Consider the following 27,594-nt stretch of genomic DNA (forward strand, 5'->3'; position numbering starts at 1 on the left):
AAGCCTGGCCTTGAATGTCTCCAGGGATGGGGCCTCCACCACCTCTCTGGGCAACCTGTGCCAGTGTCTCACCACCCTCATTGTAAAGAACTTCTTCCTAATGTCTAATCTAAACATATCTAAGTGTGTTGAAAGAGGCATGATGTAAATCTGTATGCAACTTGGGTCCCTGAAAGGTCTCTCAGGTTCCTGTGTAAGAGGTGGCAGGTTTGATGCTCTGGGCCTGAGATGCTGCTCACCAGCTTACACAACAGAGATGGCAGAGTGCAGAGGGAAATGGCATGACAGAGACTCCCTTAATGGATTCCTCCTGAATTAGGAAGGACTCTTGTTTCTTTAAGAATTTTTCTAGGATTCTCCTGGAAGATACACCTATATGCCACGCTTGCCAACAGTTAATTCTTCAACCTTTCCAGATGTATTTGAGAAAGAAGTGACTGTGTTCCATCAAGCAGCAGCCCTCGGAAGAGGAGTCATTTGGAGAACCCTGAATGTCCAGTGGGGAGAGATGCCCCGTACCGTGGTCCTGGTGCAGACACGGGGAGGCTGCTGGAGCGCCAAGCACGTCCTGATGGTTGGCTCTAAGTGGTTCCTTTCCAGCATGTGGCCTTCCTGGCTTGCCCCCTTCTCTCTCTGGTACAACAGAGGAAGCTGTGACAACTCACTTAGATGCCTTAAATAATGTCAAGAGTGACAGAAACCTTTTTGTCTGTTATAATAGCTAAGGTGGGCTCCCCAAAGAGATGATCTGAAACTGTCCCAGAGAGGATTTCCAGCTTGTGGCCGTGTTGGTAAGACTATGCTTGCCTCCCTGCAGCAGCCAACAACATTAGCAGGACTTCTGTACAACCTCTGAGGTGAGGGAAGAGCCACGGCAATTCACTTTGTCAAGGGTATGATTTCATAATACTCCTTTTTGCCTAATATCTGTCAAATATCTTCAATTTGACTGTTTATCTGTCAAATATCTTCTTGACTGAAATGCTACTCCTGGAATTAACACAGATTGTTTTGAGACTATGAAAGGATAAGATAAGATTACTGATGTGAAGTTGCGTAGTGGTTCCTGCTTAAATATGGTTATCAGCTGGGTCCTGCTCAGTACAGTTTGAAGAAATGGTAATCTAGAAAAATGTTGTGTTTCAGAAGCTATTCTCAATAATTTATTGCCACTGCATACTGAGCTGGCTGCGTGCCCGAAGAAAGAATGCAGTTTAATATGAAGACTTGAAGTAAAACAAGCAAGGAAGAACAGCTCAAGATACCGCTTCAGAGTTGCCAGGAAAGCCTCTGGACAGAACAAAACCAACAATCGTAAATAATATTAGAAGGACATGAGTGATGTAAAAAAAATCCCATTCAAGACAGAAGGGGAGTTTTGCCAGAAAGGTGGCCAGAGAAGACAAATCTATAATGAGGGTACAGAAACTCACTGGTGTGCTTAAGGAAGTGCGGTCTTAGCGATGATGTTAACTAGATCACTGTCCCAAAATGAGAAATAACATGAACAGTATTTCAGACGTGTATATAGACTTGTTTCTAAATCTTCAAAATTTTGCCTCCCCAGTTGAAATAAATGCTATTTTCAATTTAAGAACTCTATTTGGGCATTTAGTGTATCACTGATTACAGATTCCTGACAAGGAAAAAAAACTGCCAAATTTAGATTTGATGAGAAAGCACAGGAAACATAGATGGGACTCATCTAATGGTAGAAACTCAGGGACCATTCTGAATTCATAAACTGAATAGAAGTACCTTTTATCTTGTATCACGCAGAACAGGCAGATGCTGTATGCCTTTGGAAAAAAAGAAAGGGCTTTTTTTTTTTTTAATGGGCACCATTGTACGACTTGTTTTCGGCAGAGTTTTTTTCTGCTTGTAGCAGAGTTGGCAGCATACACAAGTTGTGTTTTTTCCACCTTCCCTCTACTTGTTTACTGTTCAGTGTACTTGGAGATTTGTCACTGCTTATAAATTAGAATGAAACAAGAAGTTCAACAATTATCACTTCAACGCTTCTAACAACTGTTTAAGAGGAGATTCGGACACTGGCTTTGCTCCCCAGCCTGGTGGAGGTGACAGCCTTTCCTCCTTTCTCTACATAAAATAGGAGGTTTGCAGTCGGTAACTACATTTACTTAGGAATGCCCCTGCAGGGTAGATCTTAATCACTATTTCACTGTGAACTCTCTAGCTAGGATTTAGCCAGGATCTCTGTCAGGGTGCTGTGTGTGATAGCCTGTGTCTGTATGGCAGAGGGGATTTGTTTGTTTTACTATTTTTAAGTCTAAGGCTTAGCAGTAATGGTTGCTTTTGACAGCATTTTTACGACGTGCTGTCTTTATTTAGTTAATTTCTTTCCACTAGAAAGACATTTTTCTACAGCCCCATTTCTAAATAATAGACATAAGCAACTTGGCAATGACATACATTTGCTTCAACCAGAGTCGTGGGGGGAGTTTTTAGTCTGAACGGTAGTGCATGACTGCTGCTAAAATTTGAGAGACAAGATAACCCTTTTCTTTTAATTCTTGGAGGCTTTCCTGGAATGATACATACTTATTTACATAGAAAAAAAATCAAAACCAGGACTGCATCATTGCATCTGTGCGGTTTTTGAAATGTTTTGACACATTTGCCAAGATTTACTAGGTAATTTCACATGCTTGTCTGGCAATTTATAATCCATTATTTTGCACTACAAGTTGCATCCCTGAGTTTATTTTACAGCGTAGACATAAAGTAAACTAAATGACAACAGCCCCTGGCATCTCCCTTTTATCTATGGGAATGACCTTCAGTAAAAAGAATCCAAGGGATGTTGCGCATGCATTTTGATATATATTTATATTAATGGGAATGTTTCTGAGTAAATGAGGAAGCAAGACTTGGCTTAGGGTAGAGTAACAATGCAATTACTTAATAAACCATGTGCCACAAGAATCTCTCAGGGTCAGTATTGCATCAAAAGGTGCATTGTTTCAGAACCATCTTTGGGCCTTGGTTTTCTAGTATTAGCTGCTGAGAAAAAATTGTAAAAATTTGGCTCATTTCTCTGTGAGCTGATGGGTTTCCACAGTAAAATTGGGGTATGTATGAAATATAGCACAAAACTCCCACTCGGTTAAGGGCAGAATTAGTCCCCCCAAATTGGACATAGATTAGTATTAAAGGAGAAAAGTAATTAAGTGTTGTATACCATATTTTTGATGTTAATATGGACATTAGTAGTCCAAATTCTGCTTCCTTTTATTTAATCAGAAATCAAGGAAGCAACTCTGTGTTATAAGCACTAGAAGTAAAAGGAGAACTGTAGATAGAGAAAAATAAAACAAACTGGGCTCCACTCTGATCTTCAAGGCATTGGGCAGATTTACATGGAAAATAACTCTTAAAAGCTGGAGGAGGAGAAGAGAGAGGAAGGAAAGTTATGCCTGACCTGCAGTTTAAGATTAATTTGTGCTGCAAGTTCAGGAACGTTGGAATTTTAAGGGTTTGTTTTGCCCACTATTTGGAGTCACTTCATATTTTTGTACTAGAGCTGAACTTCTCCAATGATAAACATGTTTAGCTCCAGGCATTTGGTTTGTCACCAGCTGGGAGCAAGGGGAAAGCCTTGCTTATTTTTCCAACTCGTGAGAAGTCACTTGGAAAGCTGCTGTTCTTCCAGTTCCATAAACTACAGCTAATTTACTCAACCATTTTTTTCTGGAAAGGTTATAGTTGGATGAATCTTATTACAGAGTGTTTTTCATTTTGTCCTAAATCTTCTTATGTTTTCATTTTGGACATTGGTCTATAGAGCATCATAATGTGTACCAGTACAGATACAAAAGAAATCTATTTAATTTATTTTCTTATACACCAGATTGTAACCTGACGTCTACATTATTTTAATGAAATAAGAATACAGAAAACACTGTTATTTATCAGAAGCTGTGCTGTGAGTTAGGTGGTGCAGTGCTACAGTGCCACTACCCTAAAAAAGGCCATTTTTCAGCACAAAGAAATATACTCTGCTCTCAGAGTAAACCTGAGCTCTATCCCTTACTAACAGTCCGTAGACGCAGGGAATATACGCTGTATGTAGCATGATATATGATCTTGCAGGAGCAGGGGAAGCTGAGCCAATGTTCCCATTTTAAAAAGCAAGGGAAAACAGAAAACCAAAGTTTGAAGTTCAGGCCAATCTGAAGTAATAGGTTTGTCTAATGTAAAAACCTAGTATACTTTTACTGTAGGTTTATATTCTTAATTGTGTAATTCACATTAATTATCACTGTATAACAAGTTGTGCAACTCCTCCTCCTCCTGTCACCAACCTTAAATGACACCACTTATTTAATACACACTTGGAACAAAAGAGTAGCTTGTATTACCTCCAGCTCCGTGTGTTTTTTTTCCTTGTCATGGTCCTTCAATTCCTTTTCAGAATGATCCTTGAAGTCTTCTAAATGACAGACATGTTGATATTTAGTGAGTTCACGTTTAGCTTGCTTTCTTTGAGAAACATTCCTTCTATGAAGGCCATTGAAAAACGCCTCGTACAGTGGCAGTTCTGTAAACACATCATCGTCATCTCTACCATCTGCTTCTTCCTCTTCAGATGAAAAATCTTCTGCTTCTCCTGCCTCACAAATATGGAGTTTAGTATTAGCTTCATGTGATAAAAATTCAAAATCAGAAAATGTGATAGCACTTGGTTTGTGTTTTATGACTCTGATCTCATGAGTCCTTTCTGGTTTCTTGTCTGAATTTTGTCCTGAAAGGACTGGCCATTCAGTGTGCAAGGGAAGGTTTAAAGGATCTTTCTTTGGCTTGTGCCTTGCAGAACAGAGTAATTCTTCGCAAAGGTGCTTTGTCTCAGGCTGCTCAGTGGCACTGGTGCACCCTGCAGCCGTGCCAGGTTCCAAGGATGTCTCATTGTGGTCTAATAAGGATGACGCAGCCAGCAAACTCAGCTCAGGTTCCAGTAAAACATTCTGAAATTCAGATGGACTTGCCCGTTTTTCTGTCTTTCTTTGGTATTCTTCATAGGTTGCTTCCTTTGGAGTCCCCAGGCACTTGGGAGATGTAAGATAAGGTGAGTCCTGTTCTTCTTCATAGATGTTAGTTTCCATTCCAGTGAGTTTCATCCATCAGAGATCAAAATGACTTCATTCTTGGTTTTCTTAAGAAACATAACTGCATATGTAGCCCGGAAATACCTTCTTATTTTTCCAAAACCATGATCACACAATCATTATTAATGCCTGGGCTCTCATACAAAACATCTGAATCCTCTATGCTCCTGCAAAAGAAAACAAAATTATTGTTGGTAACATGCTTGCATTGGAGTGCATCAGCAAAAGTAATCCTGAAACATGAAATTCCCCTATCAAATTTACTTATAGATCTCAAAAAATATGTGATGTATGCAGATTAAATGAACTTAAAACATGAGAACCTTGACTTGTTTACCTTAGAGACTAGGAAAGAACTGGCAAATGCAGAAATGGTTTTTAGATATTGACTTTATGTTGGTTATTGACACAATGGTTCAGAATCATTCAAAGCGATATTAGATGTATGCTTGTTACTGAAACGTGCCTCTCTTCACTATATTTTTATTGTCTGTTATCTCACTGAAAACTTTTACGAGGTTCTGATAAAGCTACTAAAATGTCACAGGGAAGAGCAAGGATCCAAAGTAATTGACAGAAAAGAAACAAGATTTCAATATAGGTAGAATTTTCTGTGAATTGCCAGTGCAGTGCGGCACCTGTCCACTTCCAATAAATTTGCAAAGCAAAAAAAGGAGGCTAAAAATAACAGAGAGCTTCAGCGCTACATCAGAGTTGGCCGTGTATGGTTTAAGTCAGCCTTAACTTCTGTGCTCACACCCAGGCTGTGCTCCTCCAACGCATGGGAAGAAGGCAGCAGCTGAAGAACGGATCCTGCATCACTGAATAGCTTACATTCACCCATGTATGTCATTTACTTCTTGTGACAGATTGAATATTGATAGTATTTATTTTAATGATTGTTTCAGTACTCCATCTGTGAGAGAGCGAAGCAGAACAGAAGCTTTTCAAAATAAAAAGGGAAGCTTAAGCCTTTGATGTATGTGGCAAAACTGTCAGTGCTGAGGAAGACATGGCAGAAGGCAGCACTGTGATTGTCAAAGTGGGAAGCGAGCAAAATAAGATGCTGGCATGTGACGTGCCTCTCACCGCCCGTGCCATAAACTGAGCAATGCACACCAGCGAGGCATATTTTCGTGCTGGTTGGCGTATATTTCAGTGTTACAGACATACGTAGGGTAATAGAAAGAATACTGTTACACACGCAGAAAATTTGGATTTACTGTATTACTTTTGCCATTTGAACTGCAGCTGTAAAAGGTGTGGGCATGCAGGTACAGACCGTTTAGGTAGCCTTCCTCTCAGCTATTGCTAGCTGTTTAAAAGTCAGACATTATTGTAAGCTGTCTAGCCTCCTGCTGGAGTCAGTGGAGAGAGAAAAGTGCTTCCAGAAGGTAAATGCTCTCACTTATCTTGGATACCTGTTTTGACATGGGATGAGTCTCCCTCCTGGCATGACTGTCTTATCCAAAACTATGGAGGATGTCTAGACAAAAAGCTTACACCGGTCACCCAGCTTTTAGAGGGACAAATAAAGGCAAGAAGAATCTCAGTCCATATCTTTGTTACACAGTAATAAGAGATTACGTTGCCTACGTGGGAGTGAGAAACCTGCTTTTGAAGCCCTCATTTTCTCAGAGGCTTCGAGTTAGCCATCCACATAGAAGTGACTTCACTTCCAGAAGTGCTGCACACCCTTGGTTCTCCCTAACGTTATGTGAACTAATTGAGCACAAGGTCTTTGAAAAAGAAAACACATTCCTACATTGGTAGGGAATGATGTGAATGACTAACATTTCACATAATATTTTGTACATTGTGGGCACAGTGAAAAAGCCTCCTGCCATTTCAGGTGAATATTATTATCTGTGTTTCACTGTGAGCCGTCACCTTTATTTTCCAGTCCCTGGCACCCTGTACCCTGCAAGAAGTCATGCTGCTAGCGCCTGCCCTCCCACCATGCAAAGCCAGGTATAAGCAATAAATGTTTGCTTATTCTAGAAGACTCCCCAAAAGGCATCAAAAGATTTTTGGCCTGGCTGCCCATACCAGCCTGCTTCCATGGGTTGTGGGTTGTGTTCAGCAACCATCGCTGCGGGTGGCTGCCCCCTTCCTCACCTATTGGTAGTTGCTGCAGGAATAGCAATGCTCAGGTCTCCAGGTCTCCGTCACAGAGCCTGTCTCCCAGCCTCACCCCATCCTATTGTCAGTCTTCCTTCTCTGGCGGAAATTACCCATCCTTGGCATTTTCCCTGGACCTTCTTTATTGCTGGCAATGTTGCCAAGCAGGCTCCACTGTGATGACGTCTGCAGGAGTACACCTCTGTTTATAGGAAAACCTTTGCTGTATCATACCTAAAATACAGCAAAAAATGCTCCAGAATGAACTGCAGGAATTCTGCAGTAGGCAAGCATGGGATAAGTGAACTACATATTTTTTATTTCTAGTATTTTAGGATGATGCTATAGACTCCAAAACATGAATTATTGTCCCTGCAAAAATTTCTATTTTTCATTATCTCTGGATATTCCTAGCATCTAAAATCAATACCCAGCTTCTTTTAAAATTTTGCTAAGTTCTTTCTCTCAAATTAGTTTTGGTTTTTACAGGATGTGGTGTAAAGATGTAATTTTTACAGTTTAATTACAAAAGGCATGAAAGAGTTCTTCTGTTTATTAGATTTGCTTATTCCATTGGACTCTTTTTTGTTTTTCCTGGGATGAGACTGGAACAGAGAAAGTATGCAAAAGCAGGCTGGTTTTGTGCAAGTATGGCAAGAAATCTCTGAAGAGGAAGTGGTAAGAAGAGCGAGTGTGAGTTTACTCTTATTCATCCTGTGTAACATATCTCTTTACTCAATCTAGCAGTGACTGGAAAAAAAAACCCACCACACTCTTATACAAAATATCAAATTCCATATTTTATAAAGAGTTACACATAGACATTTATAGCTCCTAAAAATGGACCATTTTTGGCAGAGCTGTGGATTTGGAAATCCTGCCCATAGCAAAATGTGTAACTCCGAGAGGTCTGAGCATTCAGAGGTAAATCTACATGTCATAAAAGGCCTGTATCAGAGCCCTGCAAAATAATATAATTCTCACCACAATTCTGAATGTATGCACTCTGAAAAATAATCATCTTTAATATAATAATAAAGGTCTTCAATAATAATAAATGTCTTCAAGGCTTTATAAAGAGGGAAATGACTTTCATATGGATATGTAATTTTAAACATATACTGTAGCATTAGCTCTACTGGTAGGTGCTAGTGTAGGGAAAGATGTCAAATAATAAAAGTTTCTTGGGTGTGTAGGTGTTTTTTCCAACTAAAAAGGGAAATGTAGGGCTACCACAGCTAACTGTCCAAGCAAAACTGACTCCAAAACAGCTTAAGGAAGAGCATAAAAAAAACAGCACAGGATTTTTTTAAGCTAAAATGTGAAATGCGTATCTGGGTGTAGCAACTTCAGCTTTTTACATGCATGTGTTTAAAATTTACAACCCAAAGTTTATTTGTTTAGGAAAGTTCCTTACAAATCAGCAATAAATTAATACAGGTTTGTGATGCAGCTAGTGAAATGCTATGTAAGGAAAATTCTCATGTGTCTGCCCAGGCAACCAAAATTTGTACTGAAACTGAAGTTTTGCATAAAGATCACTTTTTAGTGATCTTTCTAAGCGCGTATTAGGTTTAATCATTAAATAGGAGGATTTTACAGAGTCTTTAATATTCATAGACTCATTTCTATGTTATTGAGTCAATACAGGGAGAATTGTTTTCTGGGGCAAATGATTATGCTTTATTTCATAGGGTTACTATAACAGCAAGTCACATAAACAAACTTTTCAAACATTGCTAAAATTAGTGCATTTCAGTACCCATTATGTATTTTTGGCATTACAGAGCATGTGAACGTGTGGAATTTTCTTACTTTAAATTCAGTTTAAACTTGAACTGACATAGTAAACCAGCAAACCAAGTCCTGATCTTGGCTAGAACAGTATACCACTCATCTAAAGTAACGCGTTTTTACCCCTCAGCATCTAATACATTTGTTTCCTTTTCACAATGACTTTGCTTAATATTTCCCATTGACTTAAACAATCTTCCCCTGAAAAATTAAGCAAACAAGCCGAGAGAATGTGAGACACAGAGACTAAGAGCAAATTAGGAGATTAGGATTTTTTTTTTTCCTGATGATAATTTTACCTGTTTTGCAAGGTAACCCCATATTTTTCAATTCAGTTAATTCCCATAAGCGTAACAACAGGAACTCAGTTAGTAGCCAACAGATCCTCCAAGCGTTGGGGCAGAACAGAAAAAGAAGCGAGAAGATCCTTAACAAAAGGCATTTCAGCTTGCTTGCTGCACGAGAACTCTGTCAACAGAGGTATGTGTGAGAATCCCTGGGGCGAAAACAGCCTTCTGCAAGCACCGGCCAAATTATTCACAGCAAAAGACAGGGAAGAAAAAAAAAAAAAAAAGGAGAGGGAAGGAAAAAAATAAAAAGAAAGAGTGAGAGCATGCTTCACAGGAACACCAGGCACTTCTAAAAATACAGCGTGACCTCATTCTTCACGTTATGCCAGACCTTAACATTGTGCTTTGCTTTATCACCTGGAGCACCTGGAGTCAGGTTCCCACTGCACACCCTCCAGTTTGGATGCTGTCAGGTTTTGAAAAGGTGGGCTGTGAAATGCCCTTTGATGTAGTATAAAGCCAGTATAAAGGAATACCAAAATTAGCTTTCCATGTCACTCGCAAATTCTAATCATTGTTTGCCTATGTTTCTTCAAGACCTACATTTGCTGCCAAAGCTTCTCACGTCTTCCCTTTCATATGTATTAATAGGATCACGGCTTGCAGACAGACTTCTGCATACACTGCAAAGGGTATAGTGTACGTTACTGGGCATGTGAGTTTCTAAGTGCGATTATAAATCAGTTATTTGCACATCTAGCCTGGAAAGGAAAAGGATTAATTGTCACTGGAAACACGGGGTGAGAAGACTCTGAGTTATAGTTTAATTTCGGAAGGGTTTTTCTATATTGCTTTTGATTAGAGCAAACAGCAAAAATGGAAAAGCTGCAATATCCTTCTACTCCTGTAATGGATCCTGCATGCTAGTAGTAATAGATCACATTTTTCACCTTGAGATATCCAGGCACAGATATTTGGCACAGATGCTGCCAAATCTACGTCCCTCCTGACTCATTTCAGTGAGGGAGGGAGGCGGCACTCAGATGCTGATTTCTCTTGCACCTCATGCACCTGATTGCCTTCACTGGAGTTAAACGGTATTTTAGTCAGCAAAGAATTTGGCATATTTATGAATGACTCACTCAGCAAATGAAGCCACATCTTGAGGCAGCCGTTTTACAGGAATTACTTTATATGACAGTTTAGTGAGGCTTGTCTCGACTTAAAAGTATTTATTATCCCAGGACAGCTGTACTACCGAGCCTGTCCTTTAGCTTCGTCGTGTCTGTCCCCACCTCCGCTGTGACAGAAGCTCATTTTACATTGCCAAGGAAAGTAAAATATCTTCTCAGATGCAATTAACTACAATGATAAAGAGACACTTTGCTAATTTAACTGCGCATACATTCACGTTTGTCTTAGGTGCAACTGCTGGTCACAGATGTGCTGTTTTCCAACAACCATCTTAACTAACGCAGCTATGTCAGCTATTTATTTACAGCTGGACCTACCTGCAATATATAGGAAGGAAAGGCTCAGCTCCAGGAGGAACCATTGACACATTTCATGCTATTAGCTGAGCCTGAGCTTGAGTTTAATCCAGCCGAGGTTCTAACACCCTGCCAGTGTGATGACCCAGTTGCGCTTCAGTCTAAAACAGCATTCTCAACAGCACTGTCATTGTCACTTTACCACCATGTGGGAACAGTGGTTTAGTTGCAAATAAGGTGAGAAAATACCCTCTGTAATAGAACTGTGGCCATTTCTAAGAACTTAGATCCATGGGCAGTGTTGAGTCCTTGTTAGTTTACATAAAGTGGGCCTTGACTTTGCAAATCCTTCTGCCCCGTGCAGCCCATGAGTAGCGTGGTTACCATCCTGGGAGAAATCAAACAGCAGGAATGTGTGAGCACCAGTAAAGCGAAGGACTAGACATGGTTCTTAAGACTTGGAAAAGTCTGATACCTCTTGCATACCTGATTACATCCTCTCAAAAGAAGGTATCGAAAAAGAGGCAGGTATGAATGGAGAACTGAAGCCGTATGTCTTTCAGCATGTCTCTGAGAACGTGATTGAAGTATCTTTAAAGAATAAGATCTGGCTTGCCTTCTGCCATAAGGCTTCTTTTAGCATTGCATTCAATGTATTGCTTTTGTATTCCCTGTTCTGCCTCATGTATTTTGTCTTGCATGTATGAAATGCAGCATCAAGCTCATGATGAGATATTGGCCAGAGGCTGTTTGACTATATGCTTTTAGAAGGCAATTTGGAGTGATTTAAGATTACACTCTGGGCTACTTGAGAAATTAAACCTGATGTGAAGTTGCTGAAAATCAAAATACTCACAGGAAAGAAGGGGTGAAAGGGGTGTGTGTCTGCATGTGCATTTATCTAAAATCTGCGGTATTAAATGAAAACAAGAATTTTGTTATATATTGCACTAGAATACTTTGGCTTTGTTTTTATATGAACGGTGCAATCAACATGAAACAGGAAGAGCAGCCAGTCACACACAGACACTGTTCATAAACACAGGCCCCCAAAAGAACCAACACCTAATAAATATTTTTAAAATAACACTGGATAAACCACATAGAAAAAAAAAAAAAAAAAACGAAGTCTGTCTCCATTTAGGTTGAGGATCTTGGCATTGCTAAGATCGCAGCTCTTCATCTAAGCAGCCAGTCCAAACCAAAGTCAGGAAACAGGCTTTCTGCAAGCAAAGACACACAGGTTTGAGCTGCCTTTCCCTCCAGTTTAAATACTACCACTGTTTCTTCAGCCTGGAAAGTGAATTCCATTACATATATCCGAGGGACGCTCAATGGACTGGTTGGAAATTAATCTTCATTTTGCACAAGAGGAAAGAGGCTGCAAGAAACAATTTTCTCCTATTGGAGGATATCTATAGTAAGATGGACGGCTTAAGGGTCATAGTCACATCTTTACCTTTTTTTTCAAGCTCATGAAGACCACTTCGGGTGGCTTCTAAAACTGCATTCATCCCTCTCAGAAATCTCTGCTGAACCTGTGACAGTCACCAGCAGCCAAAGACACTGGACAAAGGCAGTTGTTTTGGCGCTTCACAGGGGCAGAGACTGGTATAGATCTGTGTTTAACTGAATGGTTCTTAATTCCTTAAAAAGGAAAGAAATTAAGTTCTTTAAAGTTATTTCCTTCTTTGAAAAAAGAAAACATATCATTGCCTCGGGTGCCCTCATAAGAAGCTATCATTTCGTATTAATTTCACTTATAATCATTATTATCCACTGTCTGCATATAAGGAATTGCATGCTTGTGTCTACTGTAACCACACACAGTAGAAAATACGTAAACAGGAATCAAAGTTTCTTTATCACACAAAGCTATGTCCTAATCACATCTCATCTTCTATCAATAAAAATTCTTTTGTTTGATTTACTAATTGTCACAGAGAACAGAAGAGAGAGAGGCTTCAATGGGCATTGTGACTGAAGCTCAGCACTTGTTTTAGTAGGCTGAACTCTTCTTGCTAATTCTGTTTATAGAGCAGCTGCGTTTCATTAGAAATGTCCATCTTCTCCCCCCTGAACTGGGCTCTCTTAAACAGGGATAAACCAATGATCTTAACCAAACCACCACCCCCTCAAGACCTTGATTTTCCCAGAATCTATTAAATTCCCCCAAGAGCTCCAACAGCCTTCAGTAACTCTTTGGTACCCTGCTTTTGCTTCAAGCTTCCTTCATATCAGCAAGATAAATTTAAAGTCCTTATCCTACTCTTCAAAGTTGTTTTGGTGCCTTTGACTCTTCCTGCAGATCCCTCTGTCCTTGCATTCTGTGGCCGTCCCCACCGCAGGGGTGAAAGCCCGGCACCGGGGCAGAGGCTTCACGCCAGCTTGCCAAGATCTACTGTGCTCAGCTCATGAGAAACCACAATAAAAATAAATCTCTCCTGCCGTCTTCTGAGCAAAGTATAAACAGAAAGAATAACTCACAGGACGCTGGTGTTTGGGATAAGAACAGGCTCAGGCATCTGCAGAAATTCCCAGCTACTCTGAAACCGGCCAGCCTGGGGAGCTGGAAGCAGCTGGACCGTGGTAGCTACTGAACCCTGCACAAGTTTATTAATCCTGCTTATTGGGCTCTTTCTGATACCTAAACCAGCTCACTGAATATCTGAAGAAGAAATAGAGAAAAATTCAGTTGCTTAAACGTAGGCTTCTAGTGCCCTGTGAGTCATCCTGGACTGCCCCCAGCTCCAAGAGGTGTGAATCTCCTCCAAGTCCTTTGACATATCTCCTGTGTGGGTATTGTTGGTTGGCAGGGTATCTCAAAGGGCACAGGTAGGCACTTGTTCAGGCAAATGAATTGTACCTTCTGTTTACCTACTAGGCTATTCAAAGAATTTAACTTCAGGCACCTAACTTTGGTGACTAATTTAGGATTCTTCGGTAAGAGCCTCAACCTCTCCTTTGCCTATATAAAAAGCCTACGTTCTTAATGTACGCACCTAAATTCGGCTGGCATAAGTACTGTATAACTTCCAAAAAAAGAGAAAAAAAAAAACACTTATGAGTCTTCTAGTTAAGCAAAGAAGCTCCTGTAGGAAGCCAAATTGATCAAAATTGCCAGCAGCTCTCTGGTGTGTAAGGACCTGTATCTGTGCTGCAGTACATTATTACGGAAAGTTTCAAGGCTAAATCAGAACATACTCAGAAAACAAACAAGAACAAGCGCTTTAGTGCCATGTGTATTAAATCAGTTTGTGGCATTTCGGCTCCCCGGGTTTGTACCCCTATCAGTCTTTCAAAGTTTCTGCAGTGTTTTGGCAACACGCTACATTTCTCAGTTGGAATACGCTACTTAATGCAAGACTGGTAAACAGCTTGAATAGGCAGGGCTTTGATTTATGAACTGCATCAATATGGTAATGAGGATGTTGGCTGGGCAATTAGTCTTAAATTGTATAAGCTCACACTAGCTCTTATTATGAGTACAAAGGTTTGTCAGAACACCTCTGAGTTCAGTATTTCAGAATCCTCTAGTGCCTTTATACCTATTAGACCAGAACTGTTGCAAATTAAAACCTCTGCTACACCTTCTGAATCTAATATCACTAAACCATTTGTATGAAAATATCAGCAGTAAATAGATGCATCCATTAAAACACTACTTTGCATGCTGTTGTTTGTGGGGTTTTTTTTCAGTCCAAGATGGGCTTTGGACTCCAGCAATGTCTTTATCACCCTCTCTAATCAGTGTCTGTAATGAATGCTAAAGAAATGGTGACCCCCGCAATAAACGCCTATTACTACAAAGGCAGTGCTGGAGGGCAGACTCCTCCTCTCAAGACCTGCTGTGTGCATGAGATATAAATGGCAGCAGGGGAGGACCGTGTCAGCCTCGATGAAGATAAGTTATTTCGGCGGGAGCAAAAGTTATTTTGGGGGAACCTCCTGTGATCCCTATCTGTATGCGCGATAAGGCCAAGGCGGATCCCGATCAATCAGTTTTGGTCAAGAAATATTTTTTGGTGGAAGAACTCTTCCCTCAAAACCAGCATATTTTTGATGGCTGGCCCAATGCATTTTTGTTTAATCTGAAAAAAAAAAATATTCATTTATGTTGAGGGATATTTACTCCTTTTTTTTAATCTATCTAATTTTCCAGAGCTTTCAAAAGAAAGAAGTGTCCAAATATGAAATGTTCAGATGAGAATTTCAGTATTTTCAACCCTTCTATCTCTTGCTTCCCCATGTGATTTTTGGGGTTTTTTTGTATTATTAAGTATTCAGTTAATTTGACAGAGATTCACAGTTCTTTTGAATTCTTCTTTTTTAGGATAAATTTATGGGGGTTTTGCCCAATTGTACCAGGCAAAGTCAAAACACCCAGCAATACTCTAGTGACAGCTGCTATAGAGGTGTCCAAAGTTTTATTTATGTACAGAAGGAAGTGTTTCTTAAGCCAAGGTGCATATTTGAGGCCTGAATAGCTATTTTGAACAAATTCCCTGTTTGCCTTTCTGTTTTCAGTCATTTCTTCTCCTCCCTTTTGAGATCTTCCAATAATTAGTTACACTCATCTGTTTTCCAGTTTCAGTTGTTAAATTCCAGATTTCTATTTACTGAGATTTCTTGTTGTGTTTGCTAAATTAGAGAGACTTATGGTATCAGATGATCTTTTTTCCCGTAGAAGGGGTCTTTCTAGACTTTTTATCAAATAACAGCTCTCCTTTTTGGGTAAACCCAAACAACTGAACGTTTCGAATGGTGTAACAAATGTAGTCTAAAAGTATCTAAATCAGCGTTGAGCTTACTACGCTCGGTCTGAAAAATAATAAAGCAGTAGAGCTGAGGCATACTGCTGTGATGCGCCTTGCTTGTGCTATCCAAAGAGATCCAAAGAGACCTTTACATGGCACCTGCAATAAATGTACGCCAAGTTCAGAGGTCATTTTTGAAGCTCTTGTCTGGACCCTCCATAAGTTTGTTTTCTTATAGCATAAATTTCTTCTGTGAGCCTTCCTCAGTTTTTTTTCTATCTGTGACGCCTTACGTCTATGCAGAATAAAAATGCTTTGGGCATTTCCATGTGACTTTGTGGAATGAAGCAGCAAATAATGACCCCCATCATGAAAAACTGTTCAATCCACTAGTTGATGCTACTAGAAATTGTAAAGGGTCTATTATACCTGAAGCATAGTCTACAAATGATGAATGGGCTGGATATTTTCTTCCAGAAAGAAATTTGAAGTAGAGAAAAATATCTGAAACTTTCAGTTTATGCAGACTAAAAGGTATATGAAGCAAAAATGCAGGAACTTCTTAAGTTTTTCTAGCTTTCCTCTCCTACATAAACCACTTCTTTACAACCTTTAATAAATAAAAACAAAAGATAAGTAGAAATCTTAATCAAAGGCGATGTCCATTGCCTGGCAGGATGAAGCTCACACAGAACATGAAATTCAATTAATCTGATTCCCATGGAAACACAGTGTTGGTGCAAACTCCATTATAGAGCCCTTTAAACAAGCAGAACGGTTATTTCCAGGTTCTACAAGCATTCAATCAAATGGTCAACACCCTCTTCTCTCTAGGCAAGGGCCTCTGCAGCTCTATTCAAATATATTAACCTCTGAGATAGATGGTGTCTTTCATCCTCTCTTTTTAAGTACAAAGTGTGGTGTGTTAATGTAAGATATTTTCTTTCCTTCAGAGTGCTGCAGATGAGTCATTAATTCAGATATCAGAGGAGTAAAATTAGCCAGTTTTCTCCCTTGAGACAAGAAAAAAAAAAACAACAGTTGCCTTGACTGAGTTTTAGAAGTGCCAGAGATTCAGTTTTGGTCTTCATTCATTAAAATTGCCAGTGTGCTCATTTGTGCACATTACACATTCTTTTATAGAGATTCTGTTATGGGTCAGGATGTCTGCACCGTCACAGGATGAGTTAAAGATCTGTCAGCAAATTGGTTTTTCATGAGTATAAAACTCCGTCACTGTAGATCATACCAGCGCAAAATGTTGGCGTATATTTGTCATGCTAGATATAGAATCTTTTTTTTAACAACGAGGAATAATCACCACATTGGTAATTCTTAGTTAAAAAGCAGAAAAACAAGTAAATATGTGTATTTGACAGTTTCACTAGCTTTCTGGTCAGACAAATGGTAGAACAAATGCTCTCAGTTTGTGCTTTCGGTGCCTTCCTACCCTAATGTTCCATATAGTTTAAGTTGTTGATACTTTCATCACAAAATATCTTGAGAGGGCTCATCTTCAAAAAGCCATGGGCCTCTCCTTTTGAAAAATATCAGCCTCTCCAAAGGCATCATTTTTGCAACGATAAACTTTCTGATTTCAAAACACCAGACGCTCTTTGGCAGTTTTTTTTTTCAAACCTGTTTTACTCCCCGCTTCTCTTAAGAGAAGCTTAAAAATTGTAAGAGGCTGTAACTAATGCAAACCTTGGCTCCTTGAGCCAAAGCGACGACAGGGCGAAGCAGCCATATGAAATATGGACTTCCCTCTACACCTCAGCCAGGCACAAACCGCAAACCACCCGCGCCGGGGAGAGCGGCAGGGACAAGAAAGGAGCGATGTCACCCGCACCAGGGCACGCACTGCTGACAGGTTTCTCGCTGCCACCTCCCTTTTTCTTTAAACCCCAGCAAACGAACATCGCCTGTGCTTTTTTGGTGGTGGGGGAACATGGAATTGGTCTTGTTCGTCTTTCGTCACCACCAGCTGTGTGAACACGTGGCAGTGCCTGCGGCCACAAAGGTGCTCTGTATTATTAGCCATGGGGCTGCGCTTCTTCAGTTGAGCCCCGCTTTGCAAGGTGATGCCCACAAGCAGTGAAAAGTGGAGCTACTCTCAGGCTTTCTCAGGAAAAATAGAGCCCCGTGTAGAAAACAAAGCAAAGGATGTGGGGTAAGTGGGAAATTGGCTGTGCTACTTCTCCAAAACTTACATCTTCAGGGCTCCAACAAGCCCTGGAACAACCATGCGCTGAGCTCAGGAAATAGGTTGAATGAGAAGAAATAAATGGGAAAATGAGGATTTGTATTTATTTAAAATTTCTGTCGCTCCAGCAGATGAAAATTAACTACCTTGGTCAGGGGCGGGTTGTATATAGATATAGAGAAAATGATAACACCTCCCTGCAATTGCATATATTCACAACTTAATGTATTTATTAGCCTCTTTCTATCTGATTTTAACCTATTATTTTTATGGTCTAAACCCCCAAAAACCCATACACTGAGGGAATATTGGCACGTATGCAAATGCTCAGACAAGATCTGTCTTTATTAGAGAGTCTGGGCTGTACTCCGCACGTTTGTTACAGTGCACTGCTGCCAACAGCCCTTTAAATCATTGGGAGGGCTGTCGTGATGTTAGGTTCCTAGGAGTTCCCATTGCAGTGAGAGACTGACAAACACGAGACTGAGAGTTGCCTACACACCTTCATCTTGTTCCCACTGAAAATGTGTGTTGTAGTATCATTTTTAATTACACAGTCCTGCAGTTTTGTAGCCTGTGGTTTCCCGCGTCGTCCTGCACATGAGACAGGTGACGAACAAGGTGTCAATGTGGGAAGGGCCATGGTAAAAACAAGACCTACTCATTTTTGACTATGTGCTGTGATAAGCAATTACTGTTGTTTTAGCATGCTTCTGTGTGAGTTATTTATTTGTATTTGTGTCATTGTGCAAGAGGCTATGTTTCCCTTTAATTTCAATACAGTACCTACCTGGCGGTGTCACATTTTTAGTGAATTCTTCTCATACGTAACCTTCAGTTAAGTAAAGAAATATTAACTTACATAAACAATTCCAAAGATATTTGAAAGTACCCTAAACAAACACCATACCAGTGAGGGTACAGGCAAGCAAAAGGTTTTTATGAGATTCTACCTGAGATATTGCTGAGTTTCGTTTTCTCAGAGCAAGATGAGGAGTTCCAGTGAGTTTACCTGCTATGGGTTTACTGCTACAAAGTTCCCTCACCACTCTCCATTTATCTATACAACACAGAAATGTAGGAAAACGGCAATGCCCACCATTGATTTGCACCAGCCCACCTCCAGGCTGAAGATGGTGTCAGCATTCTGGGTGCCCACAATAACTCTTCCAGTTGTGAACCTCCACTTATGCAATTAAGATAAAACGCTGGTGTACTAACTTCCAGGATTTGCTTTGGGAGAGTTTTTACATGGTGGTGTCAGGCAAATACTGTATATGGAAGCAACACTTCAGAGACAGTTTCAATGCCACTGTAGAAATGGCCACCATACCGAGTAGGTGTATTTTAAGGGGTAACTGATATTGAAAAGACGGTTGGGAAGGTTCCCTCAAATGTATGTACTTCTTGCACAGCTGGCAGTGGCAAATAGTTATATACTGCCCAATCTAAATGCTCTTTATCAAACACCACGTGGTCTCAAATTAACATTTGTGTGGCAAGATTTCTGTTTACTCTGACGGGTACTTGACCAGGTAATTAAAGAAATAAAATTATGCCAATTCCAAGATTTTCCAAATTGTTCTTTTCCGTTTGCTTCAAGGAGCCTTTATAGCTTTATTTTGTGCAGCATCTTCCATATGGGGTGTGCTCCATTAGTGCATACTTGAGGAGCTTACCGTACACAGAAGACAGACAACTGAGGGTAAGCAGTCACATATTTGCATGCCTGTCGTTACAAATTCAGCAATGCCTCTCACTCTGTAACAGCTAGCATGACTCTTAGGAATTTCTAAACACTAGGTACGCTGACATTTAACCAGGAACAGTGGCTGAGGCTGAAATAAGTGCATGCGATTTTTTTCCCCTCCCAAAAGGTACGTGACAAATCACCCCCTGCAGAAGTGCAGAGGAGCTTAGGAATCCCTTGCAGGAGCACCTGACAGACAGAAGTGTCTCTGGCCTGGGGACCTGGGAACTGACCACTGGTGATGCAGGGAGAGAAGGCAAACACCTTCAGAAGCCAAATTCTAGGTGAAAGATGGGCATTGTATGCTAGGTGTGCTGTAAAAAATGAGCGTTCTTTGGAATTAAAACAACTGGCGATTTTCCAGCGTGCTGTTTTTGAAGCCGCCTCTTTGGCTCCTGCGCATCTGCCTCGATGTTCTTCACCCTCTCACCCAGGCTAAAAACCTTTCAAATTGAAAACGTTGCCTCTAGAAATTCAGCAAATCTAAAAATATCGATCTTGCAGAGTAAGTTCAAGTAGCCTGCTACATTGAAACGAACATCTGGTTTTAGAGCTTAATTTATGCTGTTGTTTCTTCTGATATTTGCTAAACATTAGCTTTCCCTCTCTTGCAATGTTGTTTTTCTACAAGTTGGAGCACTGTAGACATTACAGGTAGGCATATACAGAATACTGGAAGGGACTGAGATCTATAAACATTACTGGGCTGAAGGTATCACCGCTTAGTATCTAACATGGTTAGCTGAAGTGGGAATTGCAACTGCCTCCCTGCTACCAAAGTAATTTCACACCTTGAGAATAAAATACAGTTTTAAAAGGATTGTTGGGAGACATTATTCAGTAACACACCTCTCAACTTATCAAAAACTTCTGTTTCATAGGCTAGTAGAAGATACTGAGCCATAGGATTTGTATACCTTTTCCATCCTTTGCAGCCTCTGGAAAGTTTTTTCCTGTACGATCACCATTATTAAGCTATACTTGTCTACCCTACCCCTTCCTAACAGTTAGCAATAATCGTCTCTGCTCAAAGGAAGGGTAAAGGCCAGAAAGGTGAATGGCAGAAAGGGTTATGGCAGTAAGAGATGTGACAAGATGCCTGTCTGCTACAGGGGTATGAAAATTCAGGGGGTCAGAATAAAAGAGAGAGAGGTTGAAACATAAAAAGAACTAATTCCAAGCTCTTCCCATGTCACCCCCAATAAAATTTAGTTGTTCAGCTCCATCTGCCCAAGGCTTGTCCTCTGCCAGAGGTTTCTCTGACAGTCCTTAGGACCCTATTCCCACTTATTTCCCCCTCCGCACTCCCTGCATGCCCATTTGTCCTACCTGTGCCAAGCCCCTTGGCACTCCTGATGCTCCCCTTCTCTCGGTGGATGCTCTGCAGTGAACAATACCTTGCAAGCAGGAATAGGACTGTCCTCGTAGCCTTGGCTGGGCCGGCGGGAGAGAGCTGCCCCACTCTGGGGTCCGTGACCTGCCTCTCTGGGGGCAGCCTGCAGGCAGGGAGGAGGGAGCCAGGGTAGCTCTGCCTTCTGGCAAGCCCAGGCAGCTCTGCCTCTTGGCAAGCTGAGCTGTCTGACCCTGGTGGTGCCTCCAGTACATGAACAATGCATCTGGAATTAGGACTTTTCTGTCTCTATCTTGACGTGTAAAGTGAGGACAAAGATTAAAGGAAAAGACCTGAGGAGCAGAATTGTCTGCTCTTGAGAGAGAATTGTCTCCCTCTTGAGGGAGAGGGATTTGGGGAGGGCTCACACAGACTGAAATGAAGGCTCGTTTTCCCAGAGAGCTGGAAATGCTTTAGATGTAGGGTGAAGGATGATTTTTTTGCGCTATACGTTACTTTGAGTGATCTGACTGACACCTTACTGGCACTGGGCAGAGAACAGGTGAGCTCATACTCGGTACTTACATATGGAGTCATAACTCAGCCCATCTTAGAAAGACTTTGAGTCTCAATGTCAGAAATAAACTGCAAAAGATAAATAAGTGGAAGCAAGGAGCAGGGCCTGGGACTCTCTTCCTAGGGAAGTTCCTCTCACAAGAGGCCAAGGACCCCAGAACCATCTTGCTTGCCAGCTTTTGCCCTATAAATCTAATGTCCCTTTCAGGGGGGTGTTTGGTGCTGGCAGAACTGTGCCGTGCCAGATTATGTTGCAGCCTGGTGGCTGAGATGGACTTTGCTGGAAAGTAGGAGCAGTGTTTCAGATTGAGGGTCTAGAAAGCGAATTTTCCAGCTCCTGGGCAATTGATGAGAAGCCTCTTCTGCTGCTGCCATTAGAGCATCATCTCTTCTGGGTTAATAGACCCACCTGCCATAAATGCCACTAAGCAGAAAATCTGTTCCCATGAAAAAGTCCTGGTTTGCAGGCTGGGGTGCTAAGCAGAGGTCACCATGTGGGTCTTGCCACGGGATGGGTCAGGAGGCTGTGGAGGAGAATGCAACACCCCAAGCTCCCACGCTTTTACAGGACTGAGAGCAGGCTAAAGTGCTGGTTGCTGCTGGTCTCCAGTCTATTTGCTAGCCAGGTCTGAGTTTCCATAGCAGGCAAGCCAGCAGATCCATTTTTAGACTTAAACCACAATGGAAGCCAACATATAGGCAGCACTGGTAAACCTGGGGGGTCAAAAGGAAGGATATGTAGAAGCTGAGTTTAGCAGTGTGGATACAAGCACAATAAAAAGATACTGCATCTGGCAAGGAAGAAACTGCAGAAAAAGATCAAGACAGTAACAGTAAAATACTGGTAGCATATAACTCCACAACCTAGTTAAATCACTGAATTTCAGTACTAACAGCTAAAACGTAGTGAGATAAAAATAGAAAAGAAAAAAAGTCATCTTAAAGCAAAAATTCATAAATGAAGACATGATGCAAAGATGACTCACAAGCAGCACTTTGGATTTAGCTGGCATGCATAGGGAGCTCCCCTATTAAAGGGAGCTAAGAATTTGTCAATGCCAGAGGGCTGTTACAACAGAAGAGTTGCTTTAGCCCCAAAATGGTGTTTTCTAACAATGCTCTGCCTCCTGATAAGGGAAGACCAAAGCTGACTCAGAGAACTCTGAGCTGGGACTCTGCCCAGAGGAATAATATGAATCATCTAAACCACTCTTACAGCTCCCTCTGTCAATTTACTAAAAGCATCATATCTGCAGTTGGATCTGTGGTTTAGAAAATGTGGCCTAAGGTGGGATTTTTTTTGCCACTATGTCAATACCTTACAAGATCCAGAATGTGTTTAATAGTAGGTTGATGGGGATTAAAAAATATCACTAGAATTCTCAAAATATAATTCCTGCTTTCTCGGGATAACATCTCACAGAAAGACAGGCTTCAAAAAACATGATTTTAAAGTGATGAAATCTCTGCTTCTTCACTGCCTCTTTCCGTGACTCCTCCTTTGACTCAAAGGAGTTATGCCATTATAAAAAAATGTTATTTATATTGTGGAAGGGCCAGGGAGCCATATAAAGCATCAGTTCTTTACTGTGTGAAGTGCAGTAAATTCATAGGAACGAGTCCCCGCTCAAGGAACTCGCAGCCTATACCTCTGAACATGACACGACACAAATAACTATGGAAAGCACAAATAACCGTACAGGAGGTGGATCGTGAGGAGCATATATAAACACAAATATTGGCCAGTCAGCCCCCAGAGCCTCATGAGGCTGCTTGAAGGCTGTAGAAATACAGATGCATCACACACTGCTAATTTCACAGGCACGTCAGGGATCATTTTTAAAAAGCACTAAAAAGCATTTTTTAAAAGCATAAAAGCCTTACTGAGTTGTGCCTCAGCACTAAAAAGACATTAGGGTGTCGTGGGGGTTTTGGCCACCCAAAATTCAGGTGGAATCAAGAAGCAAAGGACAATTAAGAAATATAAGTGAAAATATTTTCAGGGGTCTTGTTGGAAGACCACTTAGCAAGTTGCTGGTCTTCCGCTTTCTATATGGAAGTTGGACTCAGGGAAGATTAGAATTGTTTTACTCATCCAGACTACTTCAGCCATCTACAGTAAGTATTTTTAAAATGTTGATAGGTCAGTGCAACCCCACACTTTTCTGTTGTATGTTTAGTATAATTATTTCTTCTAAGTGGACTTTCAGTCTATTTTGAAGATTAATGAACCATTTATTCTCAGACAGAAAGTAATTAAAACCCATGCATTCAAATGACAATAATTCCAGCTACTCAAGACCATTTTCCACATTTGTTCCTCTTTCACAAGATTCCATAAAGTACTTAAAAAAAAAAAAATCTATCACAATTACGGGGGAAAACCATCTACAAGAGAAGAGAGATGTGTATATAATTTTAGAACATTTTGCACCTTAGAACGTCTGGAATTAAATTTTACATCAAATTTAAAGGCTTCTGTATTTTACCTTTCATCTTAAGTAATACGTTACTAGAAACAAGATTGATTTTTACCTGCAGAGCATTTTGTGAAGTAATTCTCAGTCGGTCACCACGTTTACTCTTTAAAAAAAAAAAACAATCCTAGAAAACTGCTCTCCAGAGAGATGCAATTTGTTTTGGCAAAATAAGTCCTCAACAAACTTATTTTCCTAGCATAACATAAAGCAATTTCTTGAGTGAAATAAGCGATACGGGCAAAGGGAACTGTTTGCTGCGATAACTGAATCTAGAATTTCTTCCATGAGAAATGTCTTGGTCAGAGATGTGATTCTCCTCCATTAGCCACTCTGTTCTTGTTTAATGGAGTTATTAAAGACAGTTCTTCAGAGGATACCACACCAAAGAGCAACAACAACAACAACAAAGGATTGAACCCAGTAGGTGGTTTGCTCCCAATGACTGGCTGAATCAGAGCAAAACAGATTGCTGAGGTGTGTCTTCTTCTGAGGCTCACACAGTCTTGGTTTGGCATGTTTACGGCTGTGTCACCTAGTTGTATTTTGTTAAAGTTGATTAATAGAACTAGATCATATAGATATATCATCTAATAAAGCAATGCACGGCAGTACTCTGAACTTTCTGTAAAAAATGTCACTGCTGCATTATTCATTTTATTGACTAGTGCAGCCAGGCAATTAACCAATCTGAACTGCAAAATAAAATTGAAAGTGTTAGGGTTTTTAGTATAGCTGGAAGACTCAACTGAGGCAAGATGTGAGGAGATGGGATGGAAGCAAAACTAAAGCTCCTCAAAGACGCTTTGTTTAAAAAATGGTTCTTTTCATTAAACTGTGTGCAAAATGATTTCCCACCAAAAAAAATCACCTATTTTGAAGTAGAAAAAATGTAGAAGTGTTAAAAGTAAGTTTATGTTTGCGTACCACTACTCTGACATGCTGTAGTATGACGTTATAATAGATCAAATACTCTAGCTCTTCTTTTATTTCTGAATTAGTTTAGGGAAGCATTTTATGTGCATTAATAAAATGCCTTTTCTGAAATAACAGAAAATATTTTGAAACTATAGAAAAAAATAGTTTTTCATATGAATTCTTTCAGGAATCCCTGGTTTGAAGAAATTAACAGAGCTGTTTCTATCCTGAGCTGCAGTGAAATATATTTTAAAATGCTAAAAAATCTTACAGGATATAAACTATGATTTCTGCTATGCACCTGTCCAAACCCTAGAGAAAATAGTCTCAGCTCTAGAGAAGTCACATGAATTGGCAAAATTGAATAAGAAGGATTATTAACCTTATTTTAAAGATCATTATGTCTGTCATAGATACTGGTCTGAAGATATACAGATGAAAAAAACTGAAGCTAGTAGAAGACAGCCTCAGTTTTACTTACTGAAGCTGCTTTGGGACAGAAATGGCAAGGAAAGCCCTGGAGAAGAAAAATTGTGGCACAAGAAGATAATTGTGGGTACAATTCTGGCAACTGCGATGATAAATTTTTCATAAAGTTGCAACCATAACTTGTGAAAGGACCCCAGAAGCCCAACCAGTCGCCCAAGACTTACTCTATAGTCCAGTCTTAGGAACAGGGCCCATTAGGCACAGTCCACGTGACCAGTTTTCAATGTTTTCCTCAAAATGAGATGCATGTTAGAAGAGTCTGTCACTCTCCAGGGACAGCAGAAGGAGCATAGTATGACATGGCCTAGGTTACCTTTGCTGCCCGGATGAATGTCACCAGGACTATCCAGGCCAAAAACCACACATTCAACCAGGAGACACCCAAAGCAATCTCCTGGGAGAGTTTGGTTTATCTAGGAGCATCTCCATTGCTAGAGGGGACCAGCACAGCGCTCTGACATGCTATGGGAAGCTATCAAAGTCTCAGTACTTCAGCAGGGACCATTGAAGGACGTAGCGGTTCTAGGCATGTCCCATCCCCAATTAGTCTACAGGTGCTATAGACTTGGGATTAGTCTATCTAACTGGTTAATAGGAAGTTTCACAGAATCACAGAATGGTCGGGATTGGAAGGGACCTCTGGAGATCATCTAGTCCAACCCCCCTGCCAGAGCAGGGTCACACAGAGCAGGTTGCACAGGAATGTGTCCAGGTGGGTTTTGAATGTCTCCAGAGATGGAGACTCCACCACCTCTCTGGGCAGCCTGTGCCAGTGCTCTGCCACCCTCAAAGTAAAGAAGTTTTTCTTCATGTTGAGATGGAATTTCCTGTGTTCCAGTTAGTGCCCATTGCCTCTTGTCCTGTTGCTGGGCACCACTGAAGAGTCTGGCCCCATCCTCCTGACACTCACCCTTCCCATTAAAAAGAAATAAAAAATGTGCAGAGTGTACACAGAGATTTTGGCAGAAAGAACTGCTGCCTCATTATTTTCTTACACTTCTGGTGGAGTAAATAAATCAACTCTGAACATTGTTTAGGAAACATGCAGCATGAATGTAGACTGTCTGAAATAACCTGCTTATTGATGCCCCATAGGTTCAACTTACGTCTGACATTAACCTTTTCTCTGAGCAGCTTTTTCATTAGTAGATGATTAAGTGATTGGAAATGGGTGAAAACAAAGCTACTCAGCTTGCAAAGGGGCAGACCACTATCCCAGTTGCCTCTGTGTGTCCTGACATTTTTCAGAGTCAGAAGCATCAGCTGAAAGTGGGCCATCTCCTGCACAAACTGATTAAAAAACTTAAACCATTGCAAATTCGTGGAGAGACACTTTTTCCCCTTAAAGGGAGCCTAAGTTCATGCTTCGCCTGCTGTACTCAGCTTCCAAATCAGATCTTTTATTTTTCCCTACTACAAAAACATGAAATGAATGAAGGAGCTGGAATGCCCATTTATCCCAGTACCATATTATTATTTTCAATGTCACAGAAACCTTACTTTTCACCTGCCAGAAGTTCATCGGAATCATGCAGTGTGTTCTTCTGCAGCACCAGACCACAGAGGGAGTCATGCCATTTTGCAAGACCTACAATACTATATACATAAACCTTTAAAGCAGTTAATGAAAAGAAAATAATTACATATTTCTTGCCATTAGCCTTTAAATATTATCTGTATTTTTAACCCCTGGAAGCTTAGCTTTGAGGACACCCTCCCCAAAACAGCACAGTAGATTGAAACACCAAAAACAATACAGAAAAAGAGCCATTTGTGACTGACAAGAACCATCAGCTGGGCATCCTGAGCACACCATCACACCGCAACAGTAATAAATAGGTTATTACATCAAATACCAGTTTCCACTACCTTGTTTGCCAGATTATTACATATACAGAGTAGTCTTCTGCTGAGAGAAATACACTTCAGTTTCAGCCCGTGACCCCACATTTTACCTTTTTGCTATAGATTCAGACCTAGTTCTGCCTTTGCCCCCTTAGGTACTTGTACACTGTAATTAAATCCTATCTCACCTGCTCCTTTTTCACGGCCCAACATGTTAAGGTCTTGGAGCCATTTCTTCAGAAGACATATTCTCCCATCTCCTAAATTAGCCTTGTCCTTGGACCCCTTCCAAAGCTTCCTTAGGGAATGCACCAAATTACAAACCTCTTGAAAGATTTAGAGGTCCAGCGGGGCTGCACGTGGTGCAATAACCGGGGGAGGCTGGCTTTAAAGGATGTGGCTGGGCAGGTTAAAGTCAATGGAAGTTC

The 27,594-nt window shown here is 40.7% G+C and overlaps 1 protein-coding gene across 8 annotated transcripts in view; it reads right to left on the reverse strand.

Annotated features, from left to right (window-relative positions):
• STARD13 (StAR related lipid transfer domain containing 13) overlaps positions 1-27,594 on the reverse strand; it is a 310,108-nt gene that overhangs the window by 255,659 nt on the left and 26,855 nt on the right. For all 8 annotated transcript variants that reach the window (XM_054188918.1, XM_054188926.1, XM_054188935.1 and 5 more), the window contains one exon: positions 4,383-5,293. In XM_054188918.1, coding sequence (XP_054044893.1) covers positions 4,383-5,138 — 756 coding nt within the window. In that variant the 5' untranslated portion in view covers positions 5,139-5,293. The remainder of the gene's footprint in view (positions 1-4,382; positions 5,294-27,594) is intronic.

This window comes from Rissa tridactyla, chromosome 1, assembly GCF_028500815.1.
Source record: "Rissa tridactyla isolate bRisTri1 chromosome 1, bRisTri1.patW.cur.20221130, whole genome shotgun sequence".
Classification (NCBI taxonomy): domain Eukaryota; kingdom Metazoa; phylum Chordata; class Aves; order Charadriiformes; family Laridae; genus Rissa; species Rissa tridactyla.